The following is a 27055-nucleotide window of genomic DNA, read 5'->3' as shown; positions in this document are numbered from 1 at the left end:
AATAGATGACCAGTGTGAGTTTGATGTATGATGCAGGGCACCCAAAGCCAGTGCTCTGTGACAACCCCGAGGGACGGGGTGGGGAGGGAGGTGGGAGGAGGGTACAGGATGGAGGGGACACAAGTTTACCTATGTGTACCTACAGTACCTATTCATACTGATGTATGACAAAACCGTCAAAATATTGTAAAGTAATTATTCTCCAATTAAAATAAATTAAAAAAAAAAGAAAATATATGTTATTAGTTTCCTATAAAATATATACTTTGGCCAAGGACCTTAGAGAACAAGGTCTTTCAAGTACAACTAAGAAGCAGTACCAGGATGCTAATCTGAAGGATTATTTGTCATCATAAAAACTTTAAAAGCCTATTTACCATCAGTTACAGAATGATTAAAAAAAACATTTCTGCAATAGAACACAAAGCAATCATTAATATTTACATGAAGAAACATGTAACATATCAAGTGAAATAGGCAAATTAAGAATACTCTCATTGTATTATGCCATTCTGTGGGAAAACAACACAAGAAATAACATTTGTTTTTGTATGTCTATAACATTTAGGCAGGTTTGGATACAAAACTGAAAAAGTGTACACACACCTCTTAAGAAAGGTTACCTCCAAAGAAAGTGCTGAAGCGGGGATGAGTGGTGGTGAAAAAGAGATAAATTTTTATTGTATAGACTTCCACTTGCTTGCGGTTGGTGAGATTCACAAAACACACATGAATTAAAGCACAAGCAAGCATATGGAAACAATTACACAATTGGAGAAAGATTAGAAGTAATCAAATTATAAATAGGCTGTGTAATAAGTTTGACAAAGTGACTCATGAGATACATCATATAATCACTTTATGTACCAGTTCTTCCATAATTATGCATAAATTGCTGTGCTAACTTTACTAGACTTTTATTTTGCTTAATGTTATAGATGTTTTGGTTTTTATTTTCATTAAAACTTGTCGGGAGCCAGCATGAGGAACTCCGCCCGTGGCAAAAGTCACGATGAAGGAGGCTCAGCATACGCAAAGGAGGGATCGAGCCTCAGGAATCCCCCTGGAAATTCTCGAGCATCTACCCCCAAAACCAGAGTCTGCCTACTTTACTGCTTTGTGCTCTCACCTACACCTCTGACTTTACAGGGGGCTGTCCCCTATCACCTCTCTGTGAAAGAGTTAACTTACAGCTCCAGTTAATAAAGTTCCTGGGCGTGCCAAGGGTGTTTCAACCTACAAACTCCTTTGGAAGCCCTCTAGCCTGCCTGAGTAGATTCTTTCGGCCACATGTGATTGTTCAGAGCCTCCCAACTGTGAGAGGCATGAGATGTTCTAAACTGTCTAAATACAGATTCCTTTGAGCAGTTAAAAGATGGATTAGAAATTGTATTGGTGAAGGGTTTTTCACTTGTTGGGCCAATGTTTGCTGTTAAGTTTCCATATCCCTTACCTACTGTGTCCCTGGCAGTGTATTGATTAATATAATTGGTGTATAGGAATGTAAGTAGTAGCTTTAATGTTTGTAACCTTGGACCCTTGAGTTAATTCTTTTCTTGTTATAGCCCACCACACCTTTGCCCTATAGGAATGCAACTTTATCTAATGCTTTTGGAGGGTGGCGCCAGACTTTAGAATAATCACCTTTAGAGAAAAATAAGTTTTCTGAAGAAAGGATCTTAAAATGTTAACAGGCCTCTTCGCCAGAAAATGATATAATTCACCTAAACTTTTGCATATAATAAGTTTGCAGGAAGAAAGCCTGGCTTCCTGCTAACTCTACCCCTTCCCCCATTATCCTCTATGCACAACTTAAGGTATAAAAACTACTTTGGAAAATAAAGTGCGGGCCTTGTTCACCGAAACTCAGTGTCCCCATGTCGTTCTTTCTCTCACCTTCTGGCTGAATTTCCATCTGGGGCATGGAGGCTCGTCAAGACTACTAATTTTGCCTGGGCTTCTAAGATCGGACCAGGGAGGCCTTAGTGTCTCCTCTCCTTCGGGAGAACGGGAGGACACCTGCAGGCTACGTAGGTGACGTAAATTCTTTATTTTGGAATTTTATTAGCTTTCCACATAAACCAAGTTATTCAGCCTCTTTTCTCCACTGAATTTTCTCACTGAGCTATCCTTATTTAACCACTCTTTATATCTTTAATTCTATCGTATCCTGATCGCCGAAGCCGTCTCCCCTTCAAATTCCCTGGATCCACCGGAGCTGGACCCTGGCAAAAACTTAAAGAGGAAAAAATTGTACCTTCCAAAGACTGATAAGTCTATAATTAATGCACTATGTCCAAGAGACGGTGAAGGACTGGGAAGCCTGAGGTGCCGCAGTCCACAGAGTCACAGAATCGGACATGACTGAGTGACTAAATAACAATAATGCACTAGTCGTTTATTTCTACATATTTTTTTCAGACCCTCAAGCACACATTTATGTGAACCATCACCATATCTCAGACTGATTGGATGGTGCTGTGGTATAATAAAAACAACACGGCATAGAGTTATTAGAAGACCAGTCCAAATTCTATCACAGACTCACTGGGTAATTACTGCCACTTAACACCTATGAGTCCCTATTCATTCTTCTTAAAAAAGTACCTATGGTGTAAAAAAGCAAGGGAAAGGTATCTTTCTTGGTTGATGAGCAATGAACTACATCTGCTGTGCTGGCAAAAAGTCTTGTTCAGTTCAGTTCAGTCACTCAGTCTTGTCCGACTCTGCAACCCATGGACTGCAGCACGCCAAGCTTCCCCGTCCATCACCAACTCCCGGAGCTTGCTCAAACTGATGTCTATTGAGTCAATGATGCCATCCAACTATCTCATCCTCTGTAGTCCCCTTCTCCTCCTGCCTTCAATCTTTCCCAGCATCCGGGTCTTTTCCAATAAGTCAGTTCTTCACATCAGGTGGCCAAAGTATTGAGCTTCAGCTTCAGCATCAGTCCATCCAATGAATATTCAGGACTGATTTCCTTTAGAATGGAGTGTTTGGCAGCTTACTAAGCAGTGCTGAGCATGACATTTGAAATTGTCACAGTCTCCTCTTCTCGTCCCCTGCAGGTGTTTCTCTGATTCTTCCATGTTCTGTTCAAGTGTCATCTGTGCAGTTGTGGGAGTCACAAGAGCCAGCCTTTCACCACCCTTTGCCTCTGCTGCTCCTTCTCTACTGTGAGGTACCAGAGAAATGCCAAACCCAGGCCATCCCATGCTCTGCTGCCCAGGAAAGTCCAATCCAGTTTGTGCATGATAGCCAGAGAGATCTTTGTAGAACATACCTAACCTTGTCACCCCCTTTAAAGGTCTTTATTATAGATCCCCACCATTTACCACATCCATACTCTTGGCTTGGCATAAAAGCCTCTTCCTGTCACAGCTCCAGTCCACTTTTCCAGTCTCCTCCTGACTCCTAACTCCCAACATACAAAATCTAGCCATATGGAAATGTCTCCAGTTTACTTAAAAGTTTTCTGTTAAGTATTCACTTAACAGAAACCCCAGAGACCACAAGTGTTTCAGAATTCATATTTTTTTAATATTTTCAACAGGTAATCCCATGCTTCTGTGTGTGTGTGTGTGTGTGTCTGTGTGTTACATAACACCCCAGATTGTCTAAGGCATCAGCTCACTTCAAACACATGAATATTTCTGCAGCAAACCTAGAATATTCACATTAAGTGTATTAAGATCACAAGTGGCCTCAATCAGTTGGGTCTGGCTTTGCCACTGAGTCATTTCCCTTGGCTCCTCCAGATCTTTTCCACCTGCTCTGTGCCTAGAAAACTAACCTATCTGGGCTTCAGGCCCATACCCCATTGCCCCGGGATTCTAGCCAATGGGGAGCCCTGCAGGTTATCTGGAAACCTGGGGTGTTTCCTTCTCCTGAAGCACAGTCTCCTGGAGGCAGCTGTTCTTGAGGCAGTCTTATTCCCGTGACTCTTCCTTCTGGCCTCCAAGATCCACTCTCTCCTCTCGTCTCCTAGGATGTGTGTCTTCGTATTATCACAGCTCTGCTATCCCACTATCACATTCCCATCTCTTGTACCAGCACTCCACCCACACCTTTGAGGGAGTCTCCTTATTAAACCCTCTTTCAATGATCCCAATCTGAGAATACCATCTGTTTCCTGATGGATCTCTGACAAATGCTACACACCAATGCATTCAGATTGAGGCAGGTTTTCCTGCCTATGGATTAAGAAAAAGCTTTCAGCTTTTAAAACTTTCTGGACCTAATAATATAAGATATTGTAAACCCATCCATTTTACTGTTTCTTCGGTTTAATATATACTGCTACTTCTACCTGGAATGCCCTTTTCTCCTTGTCCAACTAGCTAACTTCAATTTAGTCCTTATACGCCATGTGAACTTCCAGTGAACTTCAAGGGTGAACTAGCCATTGACCAATGCCCTGTAGACAACACCTCATCCAATAGTCCTGGACACTTGTAAAGTCCCTGGAATAGCCTTGGAAAACTTATATGAGTTGGGGCTTGAAGGGAAAACCCCACTGAAGGAGGTGCTGGACTTACAAGTACTGTTACTGTTACATACATTAAACACATGATGAACAAAAGACTTAACATTTCTTAATATTATTGCATGATTCTAACAACACTGGGTGAGCGCAGTCATAAACAGTTAAAATTTGCTGATTTTAAATTTCCCATTATTCACCCTCTTGTGCCAAAGACTCATGGACAAAACACAAATTTTTGAAAAATACTCGCCCTTAGCATGTGCAATGTACTCTGACATTTTCTAGCCTATTGTAGTCAATATCACTTTTTAAGAATATTGATCACACCCTAGAAACATGTCATACAATGCACAGTGTGAAAGACACCAAACAAAACAATATGCACTGACAAATGCTTCCAAACTTTGTCAAACAACCAAAAAATGTTAACTAAAATTGTAACCACACTTTAGTTTTTTGCCATTTCTACTTCCAGGTTGTTGCCCCCATCTTCAGAGTCCCTTGGACTGCAAGGAGATCCAACCAGTCCATCCTAAAGGAAATCAGTCCTGAATATTCACTGGAAGGACCAATGCTGAAGCTTCAATACTTTGGCCACCTGATGCCAAGAACTGATTCATGGGAAAAGACCATGATGCTGAGAAAGATTGAGGCGGGAGGATAAGGGTACAACAGAGGATAAGATGGTTGGATGGCATCACCGACTTAATGGACATGAGTTTGAGCAAGCTCTGGGAGTTGGTGATGGACAGGGAAGCCTGGCATGCTGCAGCCCATGGGGTCACAAAGAGTCAGACATGACTGAGCGACTGAGCTAAACTGACTCCCATTTTTAGTGATTTGCTCTCCTGAACAGAGCCCAGGAATTCCTGTCCTAAAGTTGGATGACATCTGGCTAGACCACATGACGTGTGCTGAGACAGAAACCAGAGCAGCAGGCAATCAGGGAGTTAGGATTGTCTTAGCCAATTTTGGAAATTTGGTCACCTTATCTGAGATTACATGTAAACTTAATTTTTTCAGTCTCTCAGGCAGCTTTTATTGTGTAATTTTAAAAGAATTTTTTTCCCTGTGTTGTTTAATGATTTGGATTAATTTTAAACAAGGGTTTAGGAAATGTGAGCTAGTGCCAAGAAAATGTGGATCAATTGTTGCTTCCCTAGAGAAAGTAGGGGTGCTTTTAATAATAGATTCTAGTAAAGTATCTATAATTCTTTTAGAACTTTAAAGGCAAAGCAAAATATGGGTTGGTAAAGGGATTTTGTGTGTGTATGTAGACAATATACACAGGCTTGACTAAGAAAAAAACATTGTTCTAATTAGCCTATTGTTTGCACCAAGCAGGCATTCATTTAGATGTCCTTGAAAAAAAAAGGAGTTAATTATATGGACACTGCTTTATTTAGGATTAACATTGGCTACATGTGATAGAAATAGAAAACAGTGGTGGATAATAATCTTATATCAAATAAAATAGGTTTTAGCTCTCTTGTAAAAGACAAGAAGTAGGAAGTCCAGAACTGGCATGGCTTGATGACCTGGTCAAAGGACCAGGATCCTTCTCTGCTGCCTACTACTGAGATTGTCAACACATAAAAATTCTAGACAGCCAGAATGAGGAAGGGAGGAGGAATGGCATGCCCCATTCCTTTAAGGTCCTTGCCCAGCAAATTACAGATAATTACAGACAAAATGTCCCCCATAGCCCCATTAAATGGAATATCATCACATGACTATACTTAGCTGCATGGAAGGTAAGGAAATGTAGACCAGATTTGTGGTCCAGATATTGTCCCAGGACAGTAAGATGAGCCAGGAAATTACAGCCAAGTGGGTGCATTGCAGTGGGGCCTTGTGCCCTTCTCTTTTACACCTTTCAAGTGTAAAAGCAATAGGCTACTGCTTCCTTTCTGCCTTCCAAATAGCATACAAAATGCTCCTTGTGAGGCTGACCAACCCCGAGTCTCTCAGGGAGGGGAATTCTGGGAAACATCTTATCCTCGTGGCTCAGATGGCAAAGAATCTGCCTGGAATGCAGGAGAACCAGGTTTGATCCCTGGGTGGGGAAGATCCCCTGGAGAAGGGAATGGCAACCCACTCCAGTGTTCTTGCCTAGAGAATCCCATGGACAGAGGAGCCTGGTGGACTACAGCCCATGAGGTCGCAAAGAGTCAGACACGACTGAGAGATGAACACTTTCACTTTCTTTAACTCAGGATTAGCTAAACTGACATTATACATATTCTCCAAAACCCTTCACTTGACTCTAACATAGCAGCAATAAATATCACTTAAAAATTCAAATCATACAATTTTTTCTTCCTAAAGCCTTCCAAATGCTTTCTCCTGCATCTAGAATAAAAACCACTCTTGACCATAGTTTACAAGGCTGCATAACATCTGATGCCTACCATTCTCCAAGCTCATTTCATCTTGCACTACTTCCTCCTTGAACACCATTCCTGAGCCACTAACCTTCCACCTGCTCCTCAAATACATGGAGGTCTTTCTTGTCTTCATCTTCTCATGGCCTTCTTCTGCGTGTCTGTGTGTCTCTCTGTGCCCTTCCTTTTCTTAAAAGGCCAATCATCACTGGATTTAGGGTTTACCTTAAACCCAAGATAATTTCACATCAAAATCATTCATTACATCTGGAAAGACCCTATTTCCAAACAAAGTCCCATTCACAGGTTCCCAGGGTTAGGACTTGAACATACCTTTTCAGGGAACACAATGCACCTCATCACAAGGCTAATGAAAGGTTCCTACTATGCCTGCTTCTTTTGAGACAGGATCCTTCAGAGATCAGAACTTGGGACTGACTAGTAGGACCCTGACTAAATGCTACACGCCACAAGAAATATAGACACTTTCAGGTTATGCAGAAAGGAGGAATTTTACATTCCCTGAACTATTAGAGGCATGACAGTTGGGGTATGGACAATAATTAACTGAAAGTTTGCAGAATCCAGAATTAGAAATTTACGTGATTGCAAAGCTTCCAATGCATCCCTTGGAGTATACTGGGTAGCTGAGTGCTTAACAATACTTTTGTTGTTTAGTCATTCAGTTTTGTCGGACTCTTTGTGACCCCATGGATGGTAGCCCACCAGGATCCTCTTCCATAGGATTCCCAGTCAAGTATACCAGAGTGGGTTGCCATTTCCTTCTCCAGGGGACCTTCCCAACCCAGGGACAGAATCTGCGTCTCTGCTTGGTAGAGGAATTCTTTACCTCTGACCCTCTGGAAGCCCCCTAACAATATGTGACAATGTGGTAAACTGTCTGGATTTGTAAGTTGGATTTTTGACAATTTAAGAGCTGAAAGGAGAAATGACCTTTGCAGTTGTGTTAAAACTTAAGCGGTTCTTGCCACAAAGCATCCATGTTGCTGTTGGAAAGCAGTCTGGAACACTCAGGCTTGCTGGAGAAAGTTGCTATTGGAGGATTTTAAAGCAAAACACTACAGGAGAAGCTCAGAATTTCCTGCAAAAATGTGAGCTAACCTTCCCACCCCTTGCTCTTAAAGAAATTATCCAAGGGGAAGAAGAGAAGGAATGTTCAGGGTTAGAAATAAGGGCACACATCCAGCCATATAGGTACACATCAGCCCCTCAAGTTCAGGTTTCTAACTTCCAAAGCCCCCTGACTATGGGATAAGTGACTTCCTCACTTTGGGTTAGAGAACACACAAGAAAAAATCCCTGGGCCTTAAATCTGAACCATGACTACTGAATTTTTCTCCAGTTGGGAAGCCAGGTCCTAAACAAGAGATCAGTAATATCTCACATATTTGCCCCTGGAATCTAGCAGCCACTTCCCTGCTGCTTCCATGGTGGCTCAGACGGTAAAGAATCTGCCTGCAATGCAGGAGACCCGGGTTTCATCCCTTGGTTGGGAAGATCCCCTGGAGAAGGGAATAGCAACCCACTCCAGTATTTTTGCCTGGAGAATTTCATGGACAGAGGAGCCTGGCGGGTCATGGTCCATGGGGTTATGAAGAGTTGGACACAACTGAGTGACTATTTATTATTATTATCTAGCAGCCACTGAAGACAGCTTTAATATCCACAGCACCCCTTGGGGGTGGAGACTAAGAAGAAAAACACCTCCATATGTTCCAGTTCTTGTGAACATGGGCACTTTTTGGTGGAACGTGCTTGTGAGAAGAGGAGGGCACAGCAACTCACTCCAGTATTCTTGCCTGGAAAATCCCCGTGAACAGATGAGCCTGGCAGGCTATAATCCATAGCGTCACAAAGAGTTGGACACGACTGAGCAACTTAGCATGCACACGTGTTAGAACTGTCCTCCAGAAATTAAGATCCAGAGACAAGAGAAAGGTCTCAGTGTCAAGCTCTCCTGACCCCATATACAAAAAATCTTGGTAGCTACCACATCCCTGCCTTCCCTCCTTGGTTAGCCTCCACTCTGGTATTAAAATAGTTGGAGGGTCTCCAAAGTCATGAGGCTTCAATGGTCAGCCCTGACTTAAGGGTGAACAAACGTGGTCAAAGTCCTACACTGAGAATTCTGCCTGCTTTATGGTAACTCTAGAACCCCTGTGCTACTGAATTTAAACTACAGAGAGTGCGGTGGGATGGTGCTACCTAACTAGACACAGAAATCCAATAGGCATTATCCACAATGGAGCTGTAGAAGAAAACTTCCAGCAACAATTTAGGAGATTGAGAACCAGCCTATGAGTTGGAGGTTGTTCAACTACTTTAAGTAAAATATCACTATACTATGTACTGTAATACCTCTGTATTTAAGTAAATACTATATTTAATATGGTATTTAATGCCATAATTTAATGGCATTTAATGTATTTAAATAAAATACCGGTTTGCTGTAAAATACCTTCTGATGCCAACTGACCACTCCCCAACCCCAGCATCAGTCACCCTTCCCTCAGAAATCATGTAGCAGAACATAAACAGGCTGCAAATATTTTTCTTGAGGAAATACAAAATGAGGAGGAAACTGTAGTCACCAAGTCTTAGAAAGGGAGAGCTGTCTTTATTAGAAAAATTCTTTGAAAAACACCAGTTCAAAAGGACATCTGCACCCAATGTTCAGTGCGCCATTGTTTACGAAAGCCAAGAGATGGAAGCAACCCAAGCATCCACCAAGAGATGAATGAATAAAGAAGATGTGGTATATGTACACAATGGAATATTACTCAGCCATAAAAGAATGAAATTTTGTCATTGTGACAACATGGATGGACCTGGAGGGAACAATACCTAGTGAAATAATTCATACAGGGAGAGAATAAAACTGTATCTCTTCAGTGATATGTAAAATCCAAAAAATAAAACAAATGAACAATTGTAACATAATGGAAACAGACTGACAGAAACAGAGAACAAATTAGTCATTACCAGAGGTCGGAGAAGGCAATGGCACCCCACTCCAGTACTCTTGCCTGGAAAATCCCATGGATGGAGGAGCCTGGAAGGCTGCAGTCCATGGGGTTGCTAAGAGTCAGATACGACTGAGCGATTTCACTTTCACTTTTCACTTTCATGCATTGGAGAAGGAAATGGCAACCCACTCCAGTGTTCTTGCCTGGAGAATCCCAGAGATGGAGGAGCCTGGTGGGCTGCCGTCTATGGGGTCACACAAAGTCAGACATGACTGAAGTGACTTAGTAGTAGTAGTAGTAGTAGTAGTAGAGGTGGGAGGGGTGGAAAGTGAAGGGGATAAGAGGTACAAACTACTAGGTATAAAATAAGTAAGTTACAAGGATGCAATATACAACACTGGGAACGTAGTCAATATTTTACAATAGCTTTGTATGGAGTATAATCGTATCATATTTGTCTCTGTTCACATCTCGGCTATTCAATGAACTCTTCCAGATGACTCTTATTCACAGTAATTTCTCCCTTTTTTACATGGAAGTTTTTTGAAATAGCTCTCATGGTAAATGGGGGAGGTGACGAGACAAGGTATATGACCTTGGAGAACAGCCCATCCACTTGTGTTCCACACTCCATATTTCTCAGGTTCTTGGTGCAAAGGCCTATCTGTTTTTCCAAGTAATGCACCTTTCATTGGTCCCCAACCTCGGGTAATAGTCTCTCATGATATTTAGATCTCTCCTAAAGACTTATATGGTTGGTGATGGATGCAATTATTTCCTTAATTTGACTGAGCTGAGCTTCCAAGAGAAGCTGCAGAAGCAAGCAAGTCTGGACAATCCACATCCCCACCCTGGGATCAGCACTCAGGATACATAAAGCTCTTCCTCTCTGCTTGTGTTGGAAGTTAAGGGCTTCAATCTTCCCAAATGTGATTCTTCCAAGGTTGCTTCCTGAGAAGCAAAAGCTTTTTCCTATTATCATTTCCCCATGTTACATCAAAAATACGAGACTTTTCATTGGCCCAATGTCTCCCTTTTTAAATAGAAGTGCATATACCAACATCAGAAATAACAATTTTTGTTTGCAATGGCTCTTGAAAAGTAATATAAAAAGATACTCACAGGTGAAAAACGTGCTTCTTAGTTCTCATTTCCTCGCCTCTTAAGCTGAGACAGTTACAATCAGAACCTGCAAAAGCCACAAAAAATTCTCCTCTGATGTCTTTTGTACTTAAAATTTTCAATAGATACTCAAGCATCTTAATAATAATGTGCCACCCTAGTTTGCAACTACACTACAACACGTATTCCTTAATTGTGCCTACATAATGTTGGGATATCTACAATTTGGGAGACAGTACTGAATTAAAAGGACTACCTGTGTTCAAATCCCACTGCCATCATTTATCAGCTGTGCGAAATTCAGCTCCTTAACGTCTCAGTCTCATTTTCCTCATTTTACAATGGGATTACTTTTACTTCATAAATTTGTTGTATTTAAAATAAAAATAGTAACTAATAAATGATAATGGTTATTTGGGGGGTTATTATGCACCGGGCATTCCATTGAGCATTTTACATCCATTTCATCTGTCAAATCTGAAGAAACTAACACTCTGAGCACAGGTCTTCGTACATTGCAGACGACCCGAAATACATTGAAGGAATGCTCAAAGAAGCTAAGAGTCCGCTGCTAGCAGGATATTAGCAGAGCCGAGAGTGAAGCCCAGGTTCCCTGACCCCTGCGCTGTACTCTGACGACGTGCAGACTACCCAGGACAGTGAAGGCACAGAAAGTTCTGACACATGGCGTGTTATCACCGGCCCTTTTCTCTCGCATTTTAGAGGACTAGAAGAGTGGGCTTTGAACACGGGCTCACCAGCTTCCAGTAGAGCCTTGAGCCCACCGGTCAAGGCTATGTGGTTTTCCTAGTCAAGCACTTAACTGAAACGGAAAATACACCTTCTTAACTCTGTTCGCTTCCCCCTACAACTGCAGTGCCGGGTGAGCAGCGCCGAGGTTGGAAACATCCCTGGAGCCGCATTTCACCGTAAGACTTCCAGGCAAGCCCAAGCGACTGCGGCCCTGGGCTGGTGGGGAGCCTGTTTCCAGTCGGACCGTGTCCCGAGGCTCTCGCGAATCCTGCGCCTGCGCACTCAGCCCATCTCCGTGCCGGCCCCGAGGACGTGCGCACGCTGCCTTTGCGGCTCCTGGCCCCGAGATGCGCGGCTCTCGGGCCCGTGACAGCTGCAGGTGCGTGAGGAAGATTTCAGGAATTCAGGTGTGAGGTGGAGCGACCCACGGGAAAGGTCGGGCCTGCCTCAGTCCCTCCAAGGTGCCCGGGGACCCAGAACGGGGGAGCCAGGAACTCAGCTCATTTGATTTTCTCGTTTCTCCAGCTCCTGACCGTCTCCTGGGGAGCAGGAATCTCTGAAAGGAAAATGCAAAAAGCATACTTTCCCGTGCAGTGAATCGTATCACATGTGGCATTCCCTCCCCGCGCCCCACCGTGGCCAAAGCAGTTTTCACCCTTGCCTTGCCTTTCCTGCTGTGGGGTTTTGCAGTCTCTGGACTCTCGTTCGACTCCTAGGTGCTTACTGGTTGTGGACGATTAAGGCGAGGGCCAGTTGCGAGGGCCCTGTGTCCTCTGCAACACCTCCCCCCACCAACCCCAGGAGAAAGAGGTGATGGTTCAAGGGCAAGAGAGTGGGCCAAGGGAAGTAGAGCAGAAGCTACAAAGAGGGAAAGTCCGTAATAAATGTCGCCAAAGATTATTCCCTAACTGAAAGTTCTCAAGTTTTTCTCAGTTCTTGTGTTTCTTGTTCAATGATTTTTATGATGTCCTCACTTCCTTTTAATGGTGCTGTTTGAGACGGGAAAGCCAGTAGGCTTTCAGCCTTAAAAGTTTCGTTGGAATTTTTTGAGATCAGTTTTTTCAGTCTTCCAACTGTAAGAGTGTTTTGCTGTTGTCAGGATAATGTTGGGGTTGAACCATTGAGATTTGCCGTTTTTTATTTTTACTTGAGTCTAGGAAAAATTACACAGTGTTGGTTTGTCTTTTAAAATATTATCGACCAAAAAAAAAAAAAATCAGTTGAGAACACAAGATCCAGTTGAAGTGGGATTTGGAGTTCTAGCAAATTAACGTGCATGTGCTTAAGTACACGTGGGACTGCACTTGGAGCTTGGGGATCCCTGAGCTGTCACGTATAAATAGCAGATGAGATCACTGCTTGCCACCAATGATTCTAACAATATAGAGCTTCCAGTCAGTGCTTTCCACATGGCGTGGATGCAAGTGACAATAGGCTCCAGTCTTAGGGCTAGTGTTAGGTGATAATCCATGGTCTCTTTTTGGCACGGTAACTATAGGCAGTCAGTTCCTGGTATAATCAGAAATGGTTGCCATGTGTGTAGTTCTAGTGTGGCATTTTTTGCCAGTGATCCAAAGAAACTATTAAAGGAAAGAAGAAATACACAATAGGAGTGGAGGAACCTGGCTTCAAGCCAGAATAGTACGTGTGATCTTTCAGGCCCAACCGTAGACAATTTCGTGGCTTTGCCTGGCTGGCCTCATCAGGGGAAGCTGCTCTTGCAACACTGGACTTGTGCATGGCCAGTGCACTGCAGTTTTGTGGAGGGAATTGCAGTTGAGGACACACCAGTTCCCTCCCACTAGCCATGCTCATATTCTTCTGCATTCCTGGTTCAGGTACCTCCATTCTGAGGCCCAGGTACTTCCCAATTGCCTCCACCAATACCTCCCTTATTGCAAAGGGAGGGAATGTGGAAGGGGTACCCTTGACTGAGGTACTTTTCTCCATTTTGACTCAGGCTCTTTCTACTTATAGCCCTTCCTTCCTCCTCCCCTGGCTCACGGGTCCATAAAGAGCCAGTAGCCTTTTTTTTCAGCCTTCTCCCCTGGGATATGACTGTGTGCACTGTTTTGTTTAATTGACCACTGGGTGACCAGTACTTTTTTGTTTAATTGACCACTGGGTGACCAGTACTTTTTTAGCCTCTTGCTTGCACTGTTGCATAAGTGAATAAAGATTTGATAATTACTTGCAGTTTGGCTCATTGTCCTAATTGACACCTCAACACCTGATTACTTGACAGGAATTAAATAAATTGCCAAATTTGGGGCAATTCACCTAACTGTAATCTTCATAACTGCTGCTGTGTTAGCACTTTAGGGATTTGGAGGCTGTTCACCTGTAATTTCTCTTAACTCAGTATTGTGAAAATGCATACTAATAGTATCAACAGCTGATTGTTGCTAACATGGATATGTGGGTTATAGGGTGTATTTTATAAATTAATAGAGTGGCTTGCAGTCAGAATATTTTGTGTGTCATATTACCTTTGACCTCTAATTAAATTTTTTGATAATATTTTGGGGTTATTTGGGTCAATTGAAGAAAATTAGTAATCCTTAGAAATTCCTGTCTTGTCCTATGGACCCCAGTCTTACCTAATGGATTACTTGGCCACTTTTGGATAAAGTGATTGATTTGTTGTGGGTTCCTTTGTCTCCTGTGTGAAGAAATATGCAAGAGAACAAGTTTCACAAAGTTTGTCTCTTCCTATAGAAGTTTCACAAAACACTGTCCTTACCATATGTTATGCAATCTGATATTTTCTAATCTATTTTATTAAACAAAAATGCAGATCATGACCCATTAAATTTATTTCCTAATCCATTAATGGATAGTGACTTGGAGATTGAAGGACACTATGTTAAAAAAACTAGTAGAAGATAATTTGCTCAATAAATGATTTTTTTCCTATTTTTAAATCAGATTGCTGACGAGCACTACAGTGGGTGTGTTTGAGGTTTTGTGTTTACGGTGTTTTCTAGACATCTTAAGCACAAAAGCGGTAACAGCACACAGCACATATGCCAGATTGTCGCTGAAAATGAAAGTGAGCGTTGCTTGGTTGTATCGGACCCTTTGTGACCCCATGGACTGTAGCCCACCAAGCTCCTCTGTCCATGGAATTCTCCAGGCAAAAATACTGGAGTGGGGTGCTATTCCCTTCTCCAGGGGATCTTCCCAACCCAGGGATCAAACCCAAGTCTCCTGCATGGCAGGCAGATTCTTTACTGTCTGAGCCACCGGGGAAGCTCAGATATTCACTAAATCAGCTGACAAAAAAAACAGGGAGTCTCCTGTAGGCTTATCAACTCTCTTATCTCAACCAGAAGATTCACTTTTAGGATGAGAGAGCTGGAACACCTTTTTTAAATCTCTGACTTCCTTATTTAAAGAAAAGGGATTAGTAGAAGAAGGATAAGAAGAAAATTGGCTTTTCAGATACAATATATGGTATAAAATGGTTGTGAAAGTTCCTCATAAGCTTTTGCGTGTGTCCCATAGAGGCATATTAGGGAAAGTGTTGTTTATCTTTTTAATAACTCTTAAGACCAAAATGACCTTTTAATTATATTGCCTGAAAGTGAATTGTACTCAACCTGCAATTACTGAGCCATAGATAAACACGTAAGTAGCCACTGTGTCAATCTTATTGCCTCTATACTTGTCTTTTAGGACTTCTACAACAAAGTGGAAAGGAGGAATAAAAAGAACTATACATTTAGTGTGTTTATCTCTTAGTTGCTGCTGCTGCTACTGCTAAGTCGCTTCAGTCGTGTCTGACTCTGTGACCCCATAGACGGCAGCCCACCAGGCTCCCCTGTTGCTGGGATTCTCCAGGCAAGAATGCTGGAGTAGGTTGCCATTTCCTTCTCCAATGCATGAAAGTGAAAAGTGAAAGTGAAGTCGCTCAGTCGTGTCCGACTCTTAGTGACCCCATGGACTGCAGCCTACCAGGCTCCTCCGCCCATGGGATTTTCCAGGCAAGAGTACTGGAGTGGGGTGCCATTGCCTTCTCCGATCTCTTAGTTAGAAACCCTAAAAATATTAAGTAGATTAAGTTTTTAAGTTTGATTAGTGTTGAGCTAAATAATACCTTACATTTATATACCGCTTTAGTTTTCCAGCACCTTCAGATGCATCATCTCCATTGATTCTCACAACAGTGATGTGGTAGGCAGGCCAGGAGGCACTTTGCCTGACTTAGAGCTGAGGAGTCTATATATTTCCTTCTCCTTGCCACCAAGATCATATGGTAGCAAATCCAGGACTAAAATTCAGATTTCCTGGAACATTTTCTTCCAGTTGCCTGTGTTATCTTTGTTGGTCCAAAGAAGTAATTAAGAGTAAATATTACTAACGATGTGGCTAAGAATTTTGATAATGGAAATATTCCATTCTCAGATCATATCCAAGGAGTGTTATAATTGAATGCAGATATGTCTTGTCTTATTTTTAGTATTATATTTCTTATAGTTTTTACCTTTCTAGTCCAGTTTTTGAAAATGGCAAATCTACTTAATAGTGAACTAAGAAAATTGGAATTAAAAGGTCTAATTAATGTTAAGAAATCCAACTCAGTCTCTTTAATGTATTATCTCAACTAATTAGAAATACAGCTTAAAATTATATACATTTTTAAGTATTTCTTTTGAAGACTTCTTATTTCTCTATATGTGTGAAATTTGTTTAATGATTCTAAAGTATCTAAAATGGTTATTAACTTACTGTTAAACACAGGAAAATTTGAGGTTCCCTATTTCCTTTAATATCTTTAGCCAAAGGGCATTTTAAATTATTTCTTTTCACATAAATAAGTAATTTTTAAATTAATACATTTTTATTTTTAATTTTTAGACATCTATGGAGTTTAAGAACACTATGGAGCTCATCAGAGTATATCACCGAAGAATATGATGGCTGAAAACAATTTTAAAATGCTAAAGATTCAGCAGTGTGTAGCAGCAGCCAACAGGCTACCTAGAAACAGGCCATATATATGCAATATTTGCTTCAAGCATTTTGAAACACCATCAAAATTAGCTAGGCATTATCTCATTCATACTGGTCAGAAGCCATTTGAATGTGATGTGTGTCATAAAACCTTTAGGCAACTAGTTCACCTGGAAAGACATCAACTAACTCATAATCTGCCTTTTAAATGTAGTATTTGTCAACGCCACTTTAAGAATCTGAAGACATTTGTGAAGCACCAACAGCTTCACGATGAAACATACCAGAATGATGTTAAACAGGTCAGAAGATTGTTGGAGGCCAAGCAAGAAAAGCCAGTGTATGGAATGTATCATACTTTTACCCCAGAGGAGAGATGGGCATTACACCCATGCTCCAAGTCTGATCCTTCAAAGAAAAAAAAGGATATTCATGCGTGTACAATCTGTGGCAAGATGTTTCCATCACAATCAAAACTTGATAGGCATGCTCTAATTCATACTGGTCAGAGGCCTTTTAAATGTGTCCTGTGCAGTAAGTCTTTTCGACAGTCAACTCACTTAAAAATCCACCAACTCACACATTCAGAAGAAAGACCTTTTCAGTGTTGTTTTTGTCAAAAAGGATTTAAGATTCAAAGCAAACTTTTGAAGCATAAACAAATCCATACCAGGAATAAAACTTTTCAGACTCTTTCATTAAAGGTGAAGAGTTCAGAATCATGTTCCCTGCCTAATAAATTAAATGCAAAGCAGGATGGCTTTGAAAATGGTAATATAGGTGCATCTGAAGAGAATAATCAACTTGATGTCCACTCTGTTTATATTGTCCCTTTTCAATGTCCTGAGTGTGAAGAATGTTTTGAATCAGAGCAGATTCTCAAAGGACACAAGTGTTTTCCTGCCAGAAGTGGCAAAATTCCAAGCAAGCTCAAAAGCAGCTACAACTATAAAACCATTGTTAAAAAAATCTTGGCTAAGCTTAAACGTGCTGGGGGTAAGAAATTAGATAATTTTCAAGCTGATAAAAAAGTATTTAAAAACACTTTCATGAAAAACCGTGATCTTATTTCTGGTGAGCAGAGGCCTGAACAGACCCAGAGAACATGTCTGAGTTCTCTTGGCAAGCATGGAACATATAAGACAGTTGGCAATAAAAAGAAAACATTGACTTTGCCATTTTCTTGGCAAAAGCACTGCCAGACCCAAAATATGGGGAAAAATGTAAAAGGTATTCTTACACCAGAAAACATGTTAACTATGGATAATCCTGTGCATAAAAAAGACATATCTATCTATGGTTCATCAGGTGAGGAATTCTTTGAAAACTGTCAAGTGCTCCAGTGTGGCTTTTCAGTTCCAAGTGGAAACATACATACTGGACATAAGATGTGTCCTTGTGACAAATGTGAGAAAGTGTTTCCTTCTGTTTCTAAACTACAAAGACACTATTTAATTCATACTGGACAGAGGCCTTTCGGCTGTAATGTTTGTGGGAAATCTTTTAGACAGTCAGCTCACTTGAAAAGACATAAACTAACTCATATTGATAAGCTTCCCTATAGAAAATCTCTTTGCCAAGTGGAATTGGAAAATTTTAACAAACTTCTCATTCACCAGGGTGATAATGTTAGCTACAGTGCTTCCCAACAATGTCAGACTCTTGGTTTTCAAAAATACAAGGTCTCAGAGTCAGATCAAATGTCAGAAATAAAAGTGAAGGCAGAATCAGAGGATTTCATTCTTGGTGCCCCCTGTAGGAGCAGAGAGCCCTATCTCTCTAGCACACTTCTGGAATCAGAGCAGAGCCATCATAGTCATTGTAGTTATTCAGGGCGTGCAGAGAGGAATGATGGCCTTCTTTACCAATGCAGTGTTTGTTCTAAAAGTTTTAGATCCCCATCTAAACTAGAAAGACACTATCTAATTCATGCAGGGCAGAAACCATTTGAATGCTCAGTTTGTGGCAAAACATTCAGACAGGCTCCTCACTGGAAGAGACATCAACTTACTCACTTTAAGGAATGACCACAAGAGAAAATGGATATCCTAAATTCAGTTATGAAACTGACAGAACCACTGATACATTTGTGGTGTCTCTGGTGACCTTGTTCTTTAGCCTGTTATCATTTAAAATGTATTTTTATCAAAAGGCCTACATTAGATTGAATTACTTCATAAGCAGTTGCTTGTCCTGCATACTAAGAGGTAAGATACATAGGCATTTAATACAGTGTTTTAGGAGCAGCCAAATTAATTTTTAGAGGGGAAAATATGATTTGATGTCATAAAGCAAGCATTTATTTTAACATACACTTTGTCTGTATTGAAAATGTTATAAATCCATCATGGTACAAATAATTCAGCCTCATTTTTGAAGGAATTATTCCTTAAGACATATGATCTCCTTTTATATATACTCAAAAGACAGGGAAAAATTGGTTTTTTGGCTGCAGCAGATAGCATGACTAGATTTCATTTATTTCATAGATTTTAGGTCTATGGTTCAAATTCCCTTGGAAAATTTTTTCTTACAAGCTGAAAAATGTAAAGCCAATAAAAGTGAAGGTAGATGAGAAGATAATAACATTTTCATTGGTCTTTTCCAAGCTATTTATTCTTAGGACTCTGGTAACTTCACCTCCTGTTCTACAGGAGATTGGTGGTTTTTTGTTTGTTTGTTTTGCTCAGCCTGCTGTTTTTCCCTCCAAAATTTAAAAGGAAGAAAGAGCCTAGTATGTACCACTGTACATTTACCATGTTTACTCATTAAATATAGTGTTCAAGTGCCATAATCTTTTTGTTGATGTGAATGCATTGTCATCTTTTCAGAGGAATGAATGTAAGTCATCTACATGCTTTTTCATAATTGATACCAGTCGACTTAAGGCTCACTTGTAGATTCCATTTCCACAAGACTTTTACTTTCTTTTAATACCTCTTTAATTGAGTGATTCTATGACTTAACTAAATCTGTTAAATTTAATCAAATGGCAGTGACTAGATCTAGTTTTTATTCCTGTTTTTTGCAAGATTCTAATGCTAAACAATGTTATTTTGATCATTAGTGAATTGTTATTTTAATTGATAAAGTAATCTTGTACAGAAATAAGATCTTTATGGAATTGAGAGTGTCATTCTAAATAGTTCTGTCATGATTTGGGAAATATGTAATCAAACTGTAAAAGAGTTATAGTCACACATTATCCTTCATATTTGCCATTTTAAATAAAAAATCCTTCAGTCAGTTCAGTTGCTCAGTCATGTCCGACTCTTTGCAACCCTATGGACTGCAACACGCCAGGCTTCCCTGTCAATCACCAACTCCCGGAGCTTGCTCAAACTCATGTCTGTTGAGTCAGTGATGCCATCTAACCATCTCATCCTCTGTCATCCCCTTTTCCTCCTGCCTTCAATCCCTCCCAGCATCAGGGTCTTTTCCAGTGAGTCAGTTCTTTGCATCAGGTGGCCAAAGTATTGGGAGTTTCAGCTTCAGCATCAGTCCTTCCAAAGAATATTCAGGACTGATTTTCTTTAGGATGGACTGGTTTGATCTCCTTGCAGTCCAAAGGACTCTCAGGAGTCTTCTCCAGCACCACAGTTCAAAAGCATCAATTCTTCAGCACTCAGCTTTCTTTATAGTCCCAACTCTCACATCCATACATGACTACTGGAAAAAATGTAGCTCTGACTAGTTGGACTTTTGTTCGCAAAGTAATGTCTCTGCTTTTTAATATGCTGTCTAGGTTGGTCATAGCTTTTCTTCCAAGGAGCAAGCGTCTTTTAATTTCATGGCTGCAGTCACCATGTGCAGTGATTTTGGAACCCCCCAAAATAAAGTCTGTCACTGTTTCCATATCTATTTGCCATGAAGCTAACCTAAAAATCCTTAAGAATGACACTTCCTAGTAATAAGAGAAAATAGCCATAATCGTTCTAAGGTGAAAAGAATGGGTGGGTATTTATCCAGCATACTCAGATATACTTGGTGGCAAACTCTCTATTAAAATGGACAAGTGAACAATTTTACATCCTTACTGTAAGAACTGTCTTTGTGGGGTGGGGAGGAAAAGTTGGTCTGCTGTTTTTTACAAGTGAATTTTGAGAAACTTGGTTTAATTCACAGAGGTTAAACATAACAGTACAGATAAAATCCCAACAATTTACAAACATACAGGAGAGTCATGTTTTAAAGAGTAATTTCTTTTTTCCTGAGATAATGTTCCTCAAGTGCAAGCAAGATGCTGGTTTATAGAATTTGCTTTACACAAGAACGTTTCTGTTAAGTAAAAGCAAAGGACAACTAGTTCATGTTTTCCAAGAATAAAAGTTCAAGGTTTTTCCTTTAATATGTCTGAAAGTATCTATTTGGGGATTTTCCTAAGCTATTTATGTAATTTCATTTGAACTTAATGATTTATATACTCCTTTCCCAGCCCAAACAGAATCCTAACAGTCTTGTGTTTGTATGATTATTAGATTTTGTTTGCCCAAGTGATACTACTATACATTTTTTATTTTTTAGGCCCACGCCTTTTTAAGCTGTTTCATATTGAAAGTTGGAATATTGTAAAAATTTTGTCAAAGATGTACTGTAGTGCTATTTGAAGTACCTGTAATGGAACACTTTTATTATCACTGCACTCTTCTTGTGGGAACTTTATAGGAATGAAAATAAACTGTATACATCATGATAAGAAGATGAAACATTAGATGTTAAATGATTTGCTGCATGCTCAAATTGTTAGTATTGTTGAGTCAATTACTTCGGTTTTCTGAAAAAAAATAAAGTTTTAAATATCTTTAAACAAAAGTAGAAGATTTATTTTCATTTGGACAGGAGCAGGCTGTAGCATGATTATTTACTGAGATAGTTTGAGTTAGTGGAATTATTGTTTTGTACTGCCATAGGGCCTATTAGGGGATTCCCTGGTGGCACAGTGGTAAAGAATCTGCCTGCCAATGCAGGAAATGGAAAAGACATGGGTTTGACCCCTGGGTTGGGAAGATCCCCTGGAGTAGTAAATGACAACCCACTCCAGTATCCTTCTCTGGAAGATTCCATGGACAGAGGAGCCTGGAAGGCTACAGTTCATGGGGTCACAGATGTGACTGAGCACACACACGGGGCCTATTGAGACAAAATGTATGTGGAATGAAAGATGATGATTCTTGAAAAATTCAAATTTCAGAATATTTTTAAAATGTCAAATTATGCAGTTTGGACTTTTTTTTAAAAGGGAAAATCATATAGAATATTAACAAGGTACCAATAGGCAAACACTCCAGGGCCCACTCCAAGCTACCTTTTCCATTGAACTTTCTAACATCGTTAATTGTTTGCTTCCTTCTTCATAGTACGTTTCTTTGATAGCTTCTTATCACTTGCAAAAGGATATGTTAACTCCCTTGCATGTCACATGATATGCTTGTCCATTTATCCTCCTCATTGCCCTCCCTCTCCAGATTTGTAATGAAGGAACAAAGTTATTTCCTCCAATACATATTCTTGTTATTCCTGATTCCATCTTAACCTACATAAGAGCAGTGGCTGCACGGTGCTGCTGTGGCGAGCAGCTGAGGAGATTACCCCACGCCCAAGGTCAGAGAAACCCAGTAAGACGGTAGGTGCTCAGAGAGGGCATCAGAGGGCAGGCAGACTGAAACCACAATCACAGAAAACTAACCAATCTTATCGCATGGACCACAGCTTTGTCTAACTCAGTGAAACTATGAGCCATGCTGTGTAGAGCCACCCAGGACAGACTGGTCATGGTCGAGACTTCTGACAGGATGTGGTCCGCTGGAGAAGGGAATGGCAAACCACCTCCGTATTCTTGCCTTGAAAACCCCATGAACAATATGAAAAGGCAAAAAGATAGGACACTGAAAGATGAACTCCCCGGGTCAGTAGGTGCCCAATATGCTACTGGAGATCAGTGAAGAAATAACTCCAGAAAGAATGAAGAGACGGAGCCAAAGCAAAAACAACACCCAGTTGTGGATGTGACTGGTGATAGAAGCAAGGTCCAATGCCATAAACAGCAATATTGCATAGGAACCTGGAATGTCAGGTCCATGAATCAAGGCAAATTGGAAGTGGTCAAATAGGATATGGCAAGTGTGAACGTCAACATTTTAGCAACCAGCTAACTAAAATGGACTGGAATCAGTGAATTTGACTCAGATGACCATTATATTTACTACTGTGGGTAAGAATCCCTTAGAAGAAATGGACTAGCCATCACAGTCAACAAGAGTCTGAAATGCAGTACTTGGATTCAGTCTCAAAAATGACAGAATGATCTCTGTTCGTTTCCAAGGCAAACCATTCAATATCACGGATATCCAAGTCTATGCCTCGACCAGTAACATGGAAAAAGTTGAAGTTGAAAAGTTCTATGAAGACCTACAAGACCTTTTAGAACTAACACCAAAAAAAGATGTCCTTTTCATTATAGGGCACTGGAGTTCCAAAGTAGGAAGTCAAGAAACACCCGGAGTAACAGGCAAATTTGGCCTTGGAGTACAGAATGAAGCAGGGCAAAGGCTAAGAAAATGCACTGGTCATAGCAAACACCCTCTTCCAACAACACAAGAGAAGACTACACATGGACATCACCAGATGGTCAACAACGAAATCAGATTGATTATATTCTTTGCAGCCAAAGATGGAGAAGCTCTATACAGTCAGCAAAAACAAGACCGGGAGCTGACTGTGGCTCAGATTATGATATCCTTATTGCCAAATTCAGACTTAAACTTAAGAAAGTAGGGAAAACCACTAGACCATTCAGTTATGACCTAAATCCAATCCCTTACGATTATACAGTACAAGTGAGAAATAGATTTAAGGGACTAGATCTGATACAGTGCCTGATGAACTATGGACAGAAGTTCATAACATTGTACAGGAAACAGGGATCAAGACCATCTTCAAGAAAAAGAAATGCAGAAGAGCAAAATGGCTGTCTGAGGAGGCCTTACAAATAGCTGTGAAAAGAAGAGAAGTGAAAAGCAAAGGAGAAAGGAAGGATATAGCATTTGAATGCAGAGTTCCAAAGGATAGCAAGGAGAGATAAGAAAGCCTCCCTCACTGATTGGTGCAAAGAAACAAGAAAACAATAGAATGGGAAAGACTCTTCAAGAAAATGAGAGATACCAAGGGAACATTTCATGCAAAGATAGGCTTGATAAAGAACAGAAATGGTATGGACCTAACAGAAGCAGAAGATATCAAGAAGAGGTGGCAAGAATACACAGAAGAACTATACAAAAAAGATATTCACAATCCAGATAATCATGATGGTGTGGTCACTCACCTAGAGCCAGACATCCTGGAACATGAAGTCAAGTGAGCCTTAGAAAAGCATCACAAAGCTAGTGGAGGTGATGGAATTCCAGTTGAGCTATTTCATTCCTAAAAGACGATGCTGTGAAAGTGCTGCACTCAATATGCCAGCAAATTTGGAAAACTCAGCAGTGGCCACAGGACTGGAAAAGGTCAGTTTTCATTCCAATCCCAAAGAAAGGCAATGCCAAAGAATGCTCAAACTACCACACAATTGTACTCATCTCACACGCTAGTATGGAGAAGGAAATGGCAACCCACTCCAGTGTTCTTGCCTGGAGAATCCCAAGGATGGGGGAGCCACCAGGCTGCTGGTGGGCTGCCGTCTTTGGGGTCGCACAGAGTCGGACACGACTGAAGTGACTTAGCAGCAGCAGCACACGCTAGTAAAGTAATGCTTAAAATTCTCCAAGCCAGGCTTCAACAATAATTGAACTTCTAGATATTCAAGCTGGTTTTAGAAAAGGCAGAGCAACCAGAGATCAAATTGCCAACACTGAAAACGCAAGAGAGTTCCAGAAAAACATCTACTTCAGCTTTATTGCTATGCCAAAGCGTTTGACTGTGTGGATCTCAACAAACTGTGGAAAATTCTGAGAGAGATGGGAATACCAGACCACCTGACCTGCCTCCTGAGAAATTTGTGTACAGGTCAGGAAGCAACAGTTAGAACTGGACGTGGAACAACAGACTGGTTCCAAAGGATTATGTCAAGGCTGTATACTGTCACCCTGCTTATTTAACTTATATGGAGAGTACATCGTGAGAAACACTGGGCTGGAAGAAGCACAAGCTGGAATCAAGATTGCTGGAAGAAATATCAATAACCTCAGATATGCAGATGACACCACCCTTATGGCAGAAAGTGAAGAGGAACTAAAGAGCCTCTTGATGAAAGTGAAAGAGGAGAGTGAAAAAGTTGGCTTAAAGCTCAACATTCAGAAAACTAAGATCGTGGCATGCGGTCCCATCACTTCATAGAAAATAGATGGGTAAACAATGGCAGACTTTATTTTTGGGGGCTCCAAAATCACTGCAGATGGTTATGCAGCCCTGAAATTAAAAGACGCTTTCTCCTTGGAAGAAAAGCTATGACCAACCTAGGCAGCATATTAAAAAGCAGAGACATTATTTTGCCAACAAAAGTCCATCTAGTCAGAGCTATGGATTTTCCAGTAGTCATGTATGGATGTGAGAGTTGGGACTATAAAGAAAGTTGAGTGCTGAAGAATTGATGCTTTTGAACTGTGGCGTTGGAGAAGACTCTTGAGAGTCCCTTGGACTACCGGGAGATCCAACCAGTCCATCTTAAAGGAGATCAGTCCTGAGTGTTCATTGCAAGGACTGATGCTGAAGCTGAAACTCCAATACTTTGCCACCTAATGCAAAGAGCCAACTCATTTGACCTGACCTCAAAGACCCTGATGCTGGGAAAGATTGAAGGTGGGAGGAGAAGGGGACTACAGAGCATGAGATGGTTGGATGGCATCAACAACTCAATGCACATGAGTTTGGGTAAACTCCAGGAGTTGGTGATGGACACAGGGAGGCCTGGTGTGCTGCAGTCCATGGGGTTGCAAAGAGTCGGACATGACTGAGTGATTGAACTGATCTTACCTACATAGTATGAATTTAAATTAGATACAAACTTTCATACTCTATTCAAAGAAGAGATTTAGTTGAGCCAGGTTTAATTTGTTTTTATTCCATCATTATGGAAGGAAACTAAAGTTTAATATGCAGAAATCAGATTTCAATTTATACTATGTAAGATAACCAGTGATAATTGCACACATTTTTAAGGGGATAGCACCATGTTTGAAGTCTACATGACTTTTAGGAATCCTTTATTAGAAGTGATGTTGGCTAGGACTGTTTCATTGGCTAGGACTGTTTCATGCAGAGTATCTGCTCTTCAGAAGCAGTGAAAGAACACAATTCCTTTCTTGTTGAGGTTTCTCTTATTGTCAGTTAGGAGGGGTTAGAATTTCAGGGCTAACTGCTGGAATTCTATTAGCACTATTCCATTAGAGAAACAGAATTCTATTAGAGGAAAAAAAAAGAACTAAACTGAAAAAGAAAAGTGGTTCAGTGGTGTTATTAAACAACATTGAACATGTAATATTTTACATCTGTATTGACTAGCTTCTATTCACTCTTTGAAGTTTGAACTTAAACACTGCTTCCTCTGGAAGGCTTTTTGATTTACCCTGGCATTCCATTTCCAGTGCTCCCACTGCTTTTTCTTCTTAACTATGTTAATTGTCCCTGTTGATTAGTGGTTTTCAAACTTTAGTGTGCACTGGAATCTTCTAGAGGGCTTGTTAAAAGCAGAGATTGATGAGCTGCACCCTCAGAGTTTCTGATTCAGTATTTGGGGCTGGGCCTGAAAATCTGCACTTACACAAGTTATGTTATTGCTGTATTGAAGCTACACTTTGAGAACCATTGAGTTAAACTGTTGTTAGCAATACATGTTTCTGGAAAGCAAGAGAAGGCATGATTTTATGTTTTAAAAATATAGTATAAAACAATGTCTGATGTTGTTACATTCTCAGATGTATGCTGAATATATAAAGAAGGAAGTGAATGGAGTCATCATTACAAACTCTTATCTGTAAATCTCTATTTTCATTTAGAGCCTTTCATTCACTCTTGGAATGAGTTTGCCTTCTAATGTGTTGAGGTCCCTCCCTGATGTTTGTCAAAATCTTATCTATCTTGCAACACTCATCATAAAAGCTATTCAGAAAATCTTATTTTACCTTTTGTTTTATAGACTTTATTTGTAATTAAAGTGTAATTAGATACTTAATGTATTCATAATCTGTTGCATTTAAAATTATGATCATGCAAATCATCTTTAGTTCTAAAAACAAACTTTATACCATAGAAATTAGGAGAAGAAAAGGACTCCATATTTAATTTTCATATTTACAGACACTTTTGTTTACCTTCACAACTGTTTATTCTCAAACAGGCTATAGATATTACAAAATTCAAATGTTTCAAAAGGG

General features: G+C 40.4%; 1 protein-coding gene and 1 long non-coding RNA gene across 3 annotated transcripts in view; one reads left to right on the top strand and one right to left on the bottom strand.

Annotated features, from left to right (window-relative positions):
* Positions 1-11872, bottom strand: part of LOC104991633 — a 136807-nt gene extending 124935 nt beyond the window's left edge. Inside the window, exons 1-2 of the long non-coding RNA XR_825627.1 lie at positions 11738-11872; positions 10980-11046 (exon numbers count right to left, since the gene is read on the bottom strand). This is a non-coding gene — a long non-coding RNA (uncharacterized LOC104991633). The remainder of the gene's footprint in view (positions 1-10979; positions 11047-11737) is intronic.
* Positions 11873-12005: 133 nt separating this feature from the next.
* ZNF770 (zinc finger protein 770) lies at positions 12006-19939 on the top strand. 2 transcript variants are annotated; one of them, XM_010844188.1, is made up of 2 exons: positions 12006-12111; positions 16593-19939. In XM_010844188.1, exon 2 carries the CDS (start codon positions 16649-16651, stop codon positions 18713-18715), a length of 2067 nt encoding a protein of 688 aa, XP_010842490.1. In that variant the 5' UTR covers positions 12006-12111; positions 16593-16648; the 3' UTR covers positions 18716-19939. The 2 variants fall into 2 exon arrangements, with proteins under 2 accessions (XP_010842490.1, XP_010842491.1); XM_010844189.1 differs by having other exon boundaries at positions 12018-12139.
* Positions 19940-27055: the final 7116 nt, after the last annotated feature.

The sequence above is a fragment of the Bison bison genome, unplaced genomic scaffold (assembly GCF_000754665.1).
Source record: "Bison bison bison isolate TAMUID 2011002044 unplaced genomic scaffold, Bison_UMD1.0 scf7180017864197, whole genome shotgun sequence".
Classification (NCBI taxonomy): domain Eukaryota; kingdom Metazoa; phylum Chordata; class Mammalia; order Artiodactyla; family Bovidae; genus Bison; species Bison bison.
This window is presented reverse-complemented; position numbering and strand designations above follow the sequence as displayed.

Bases quoted from the DNA above. Each gene is read 5' to 3' on its own strand.
- ZNF770 (XM_010844188.1), top strand. From the start codon at position 16,649: ATGATGGCTGAAAACAATTTTAAAATGCTAAAGATTCAGCAGTGTGTA.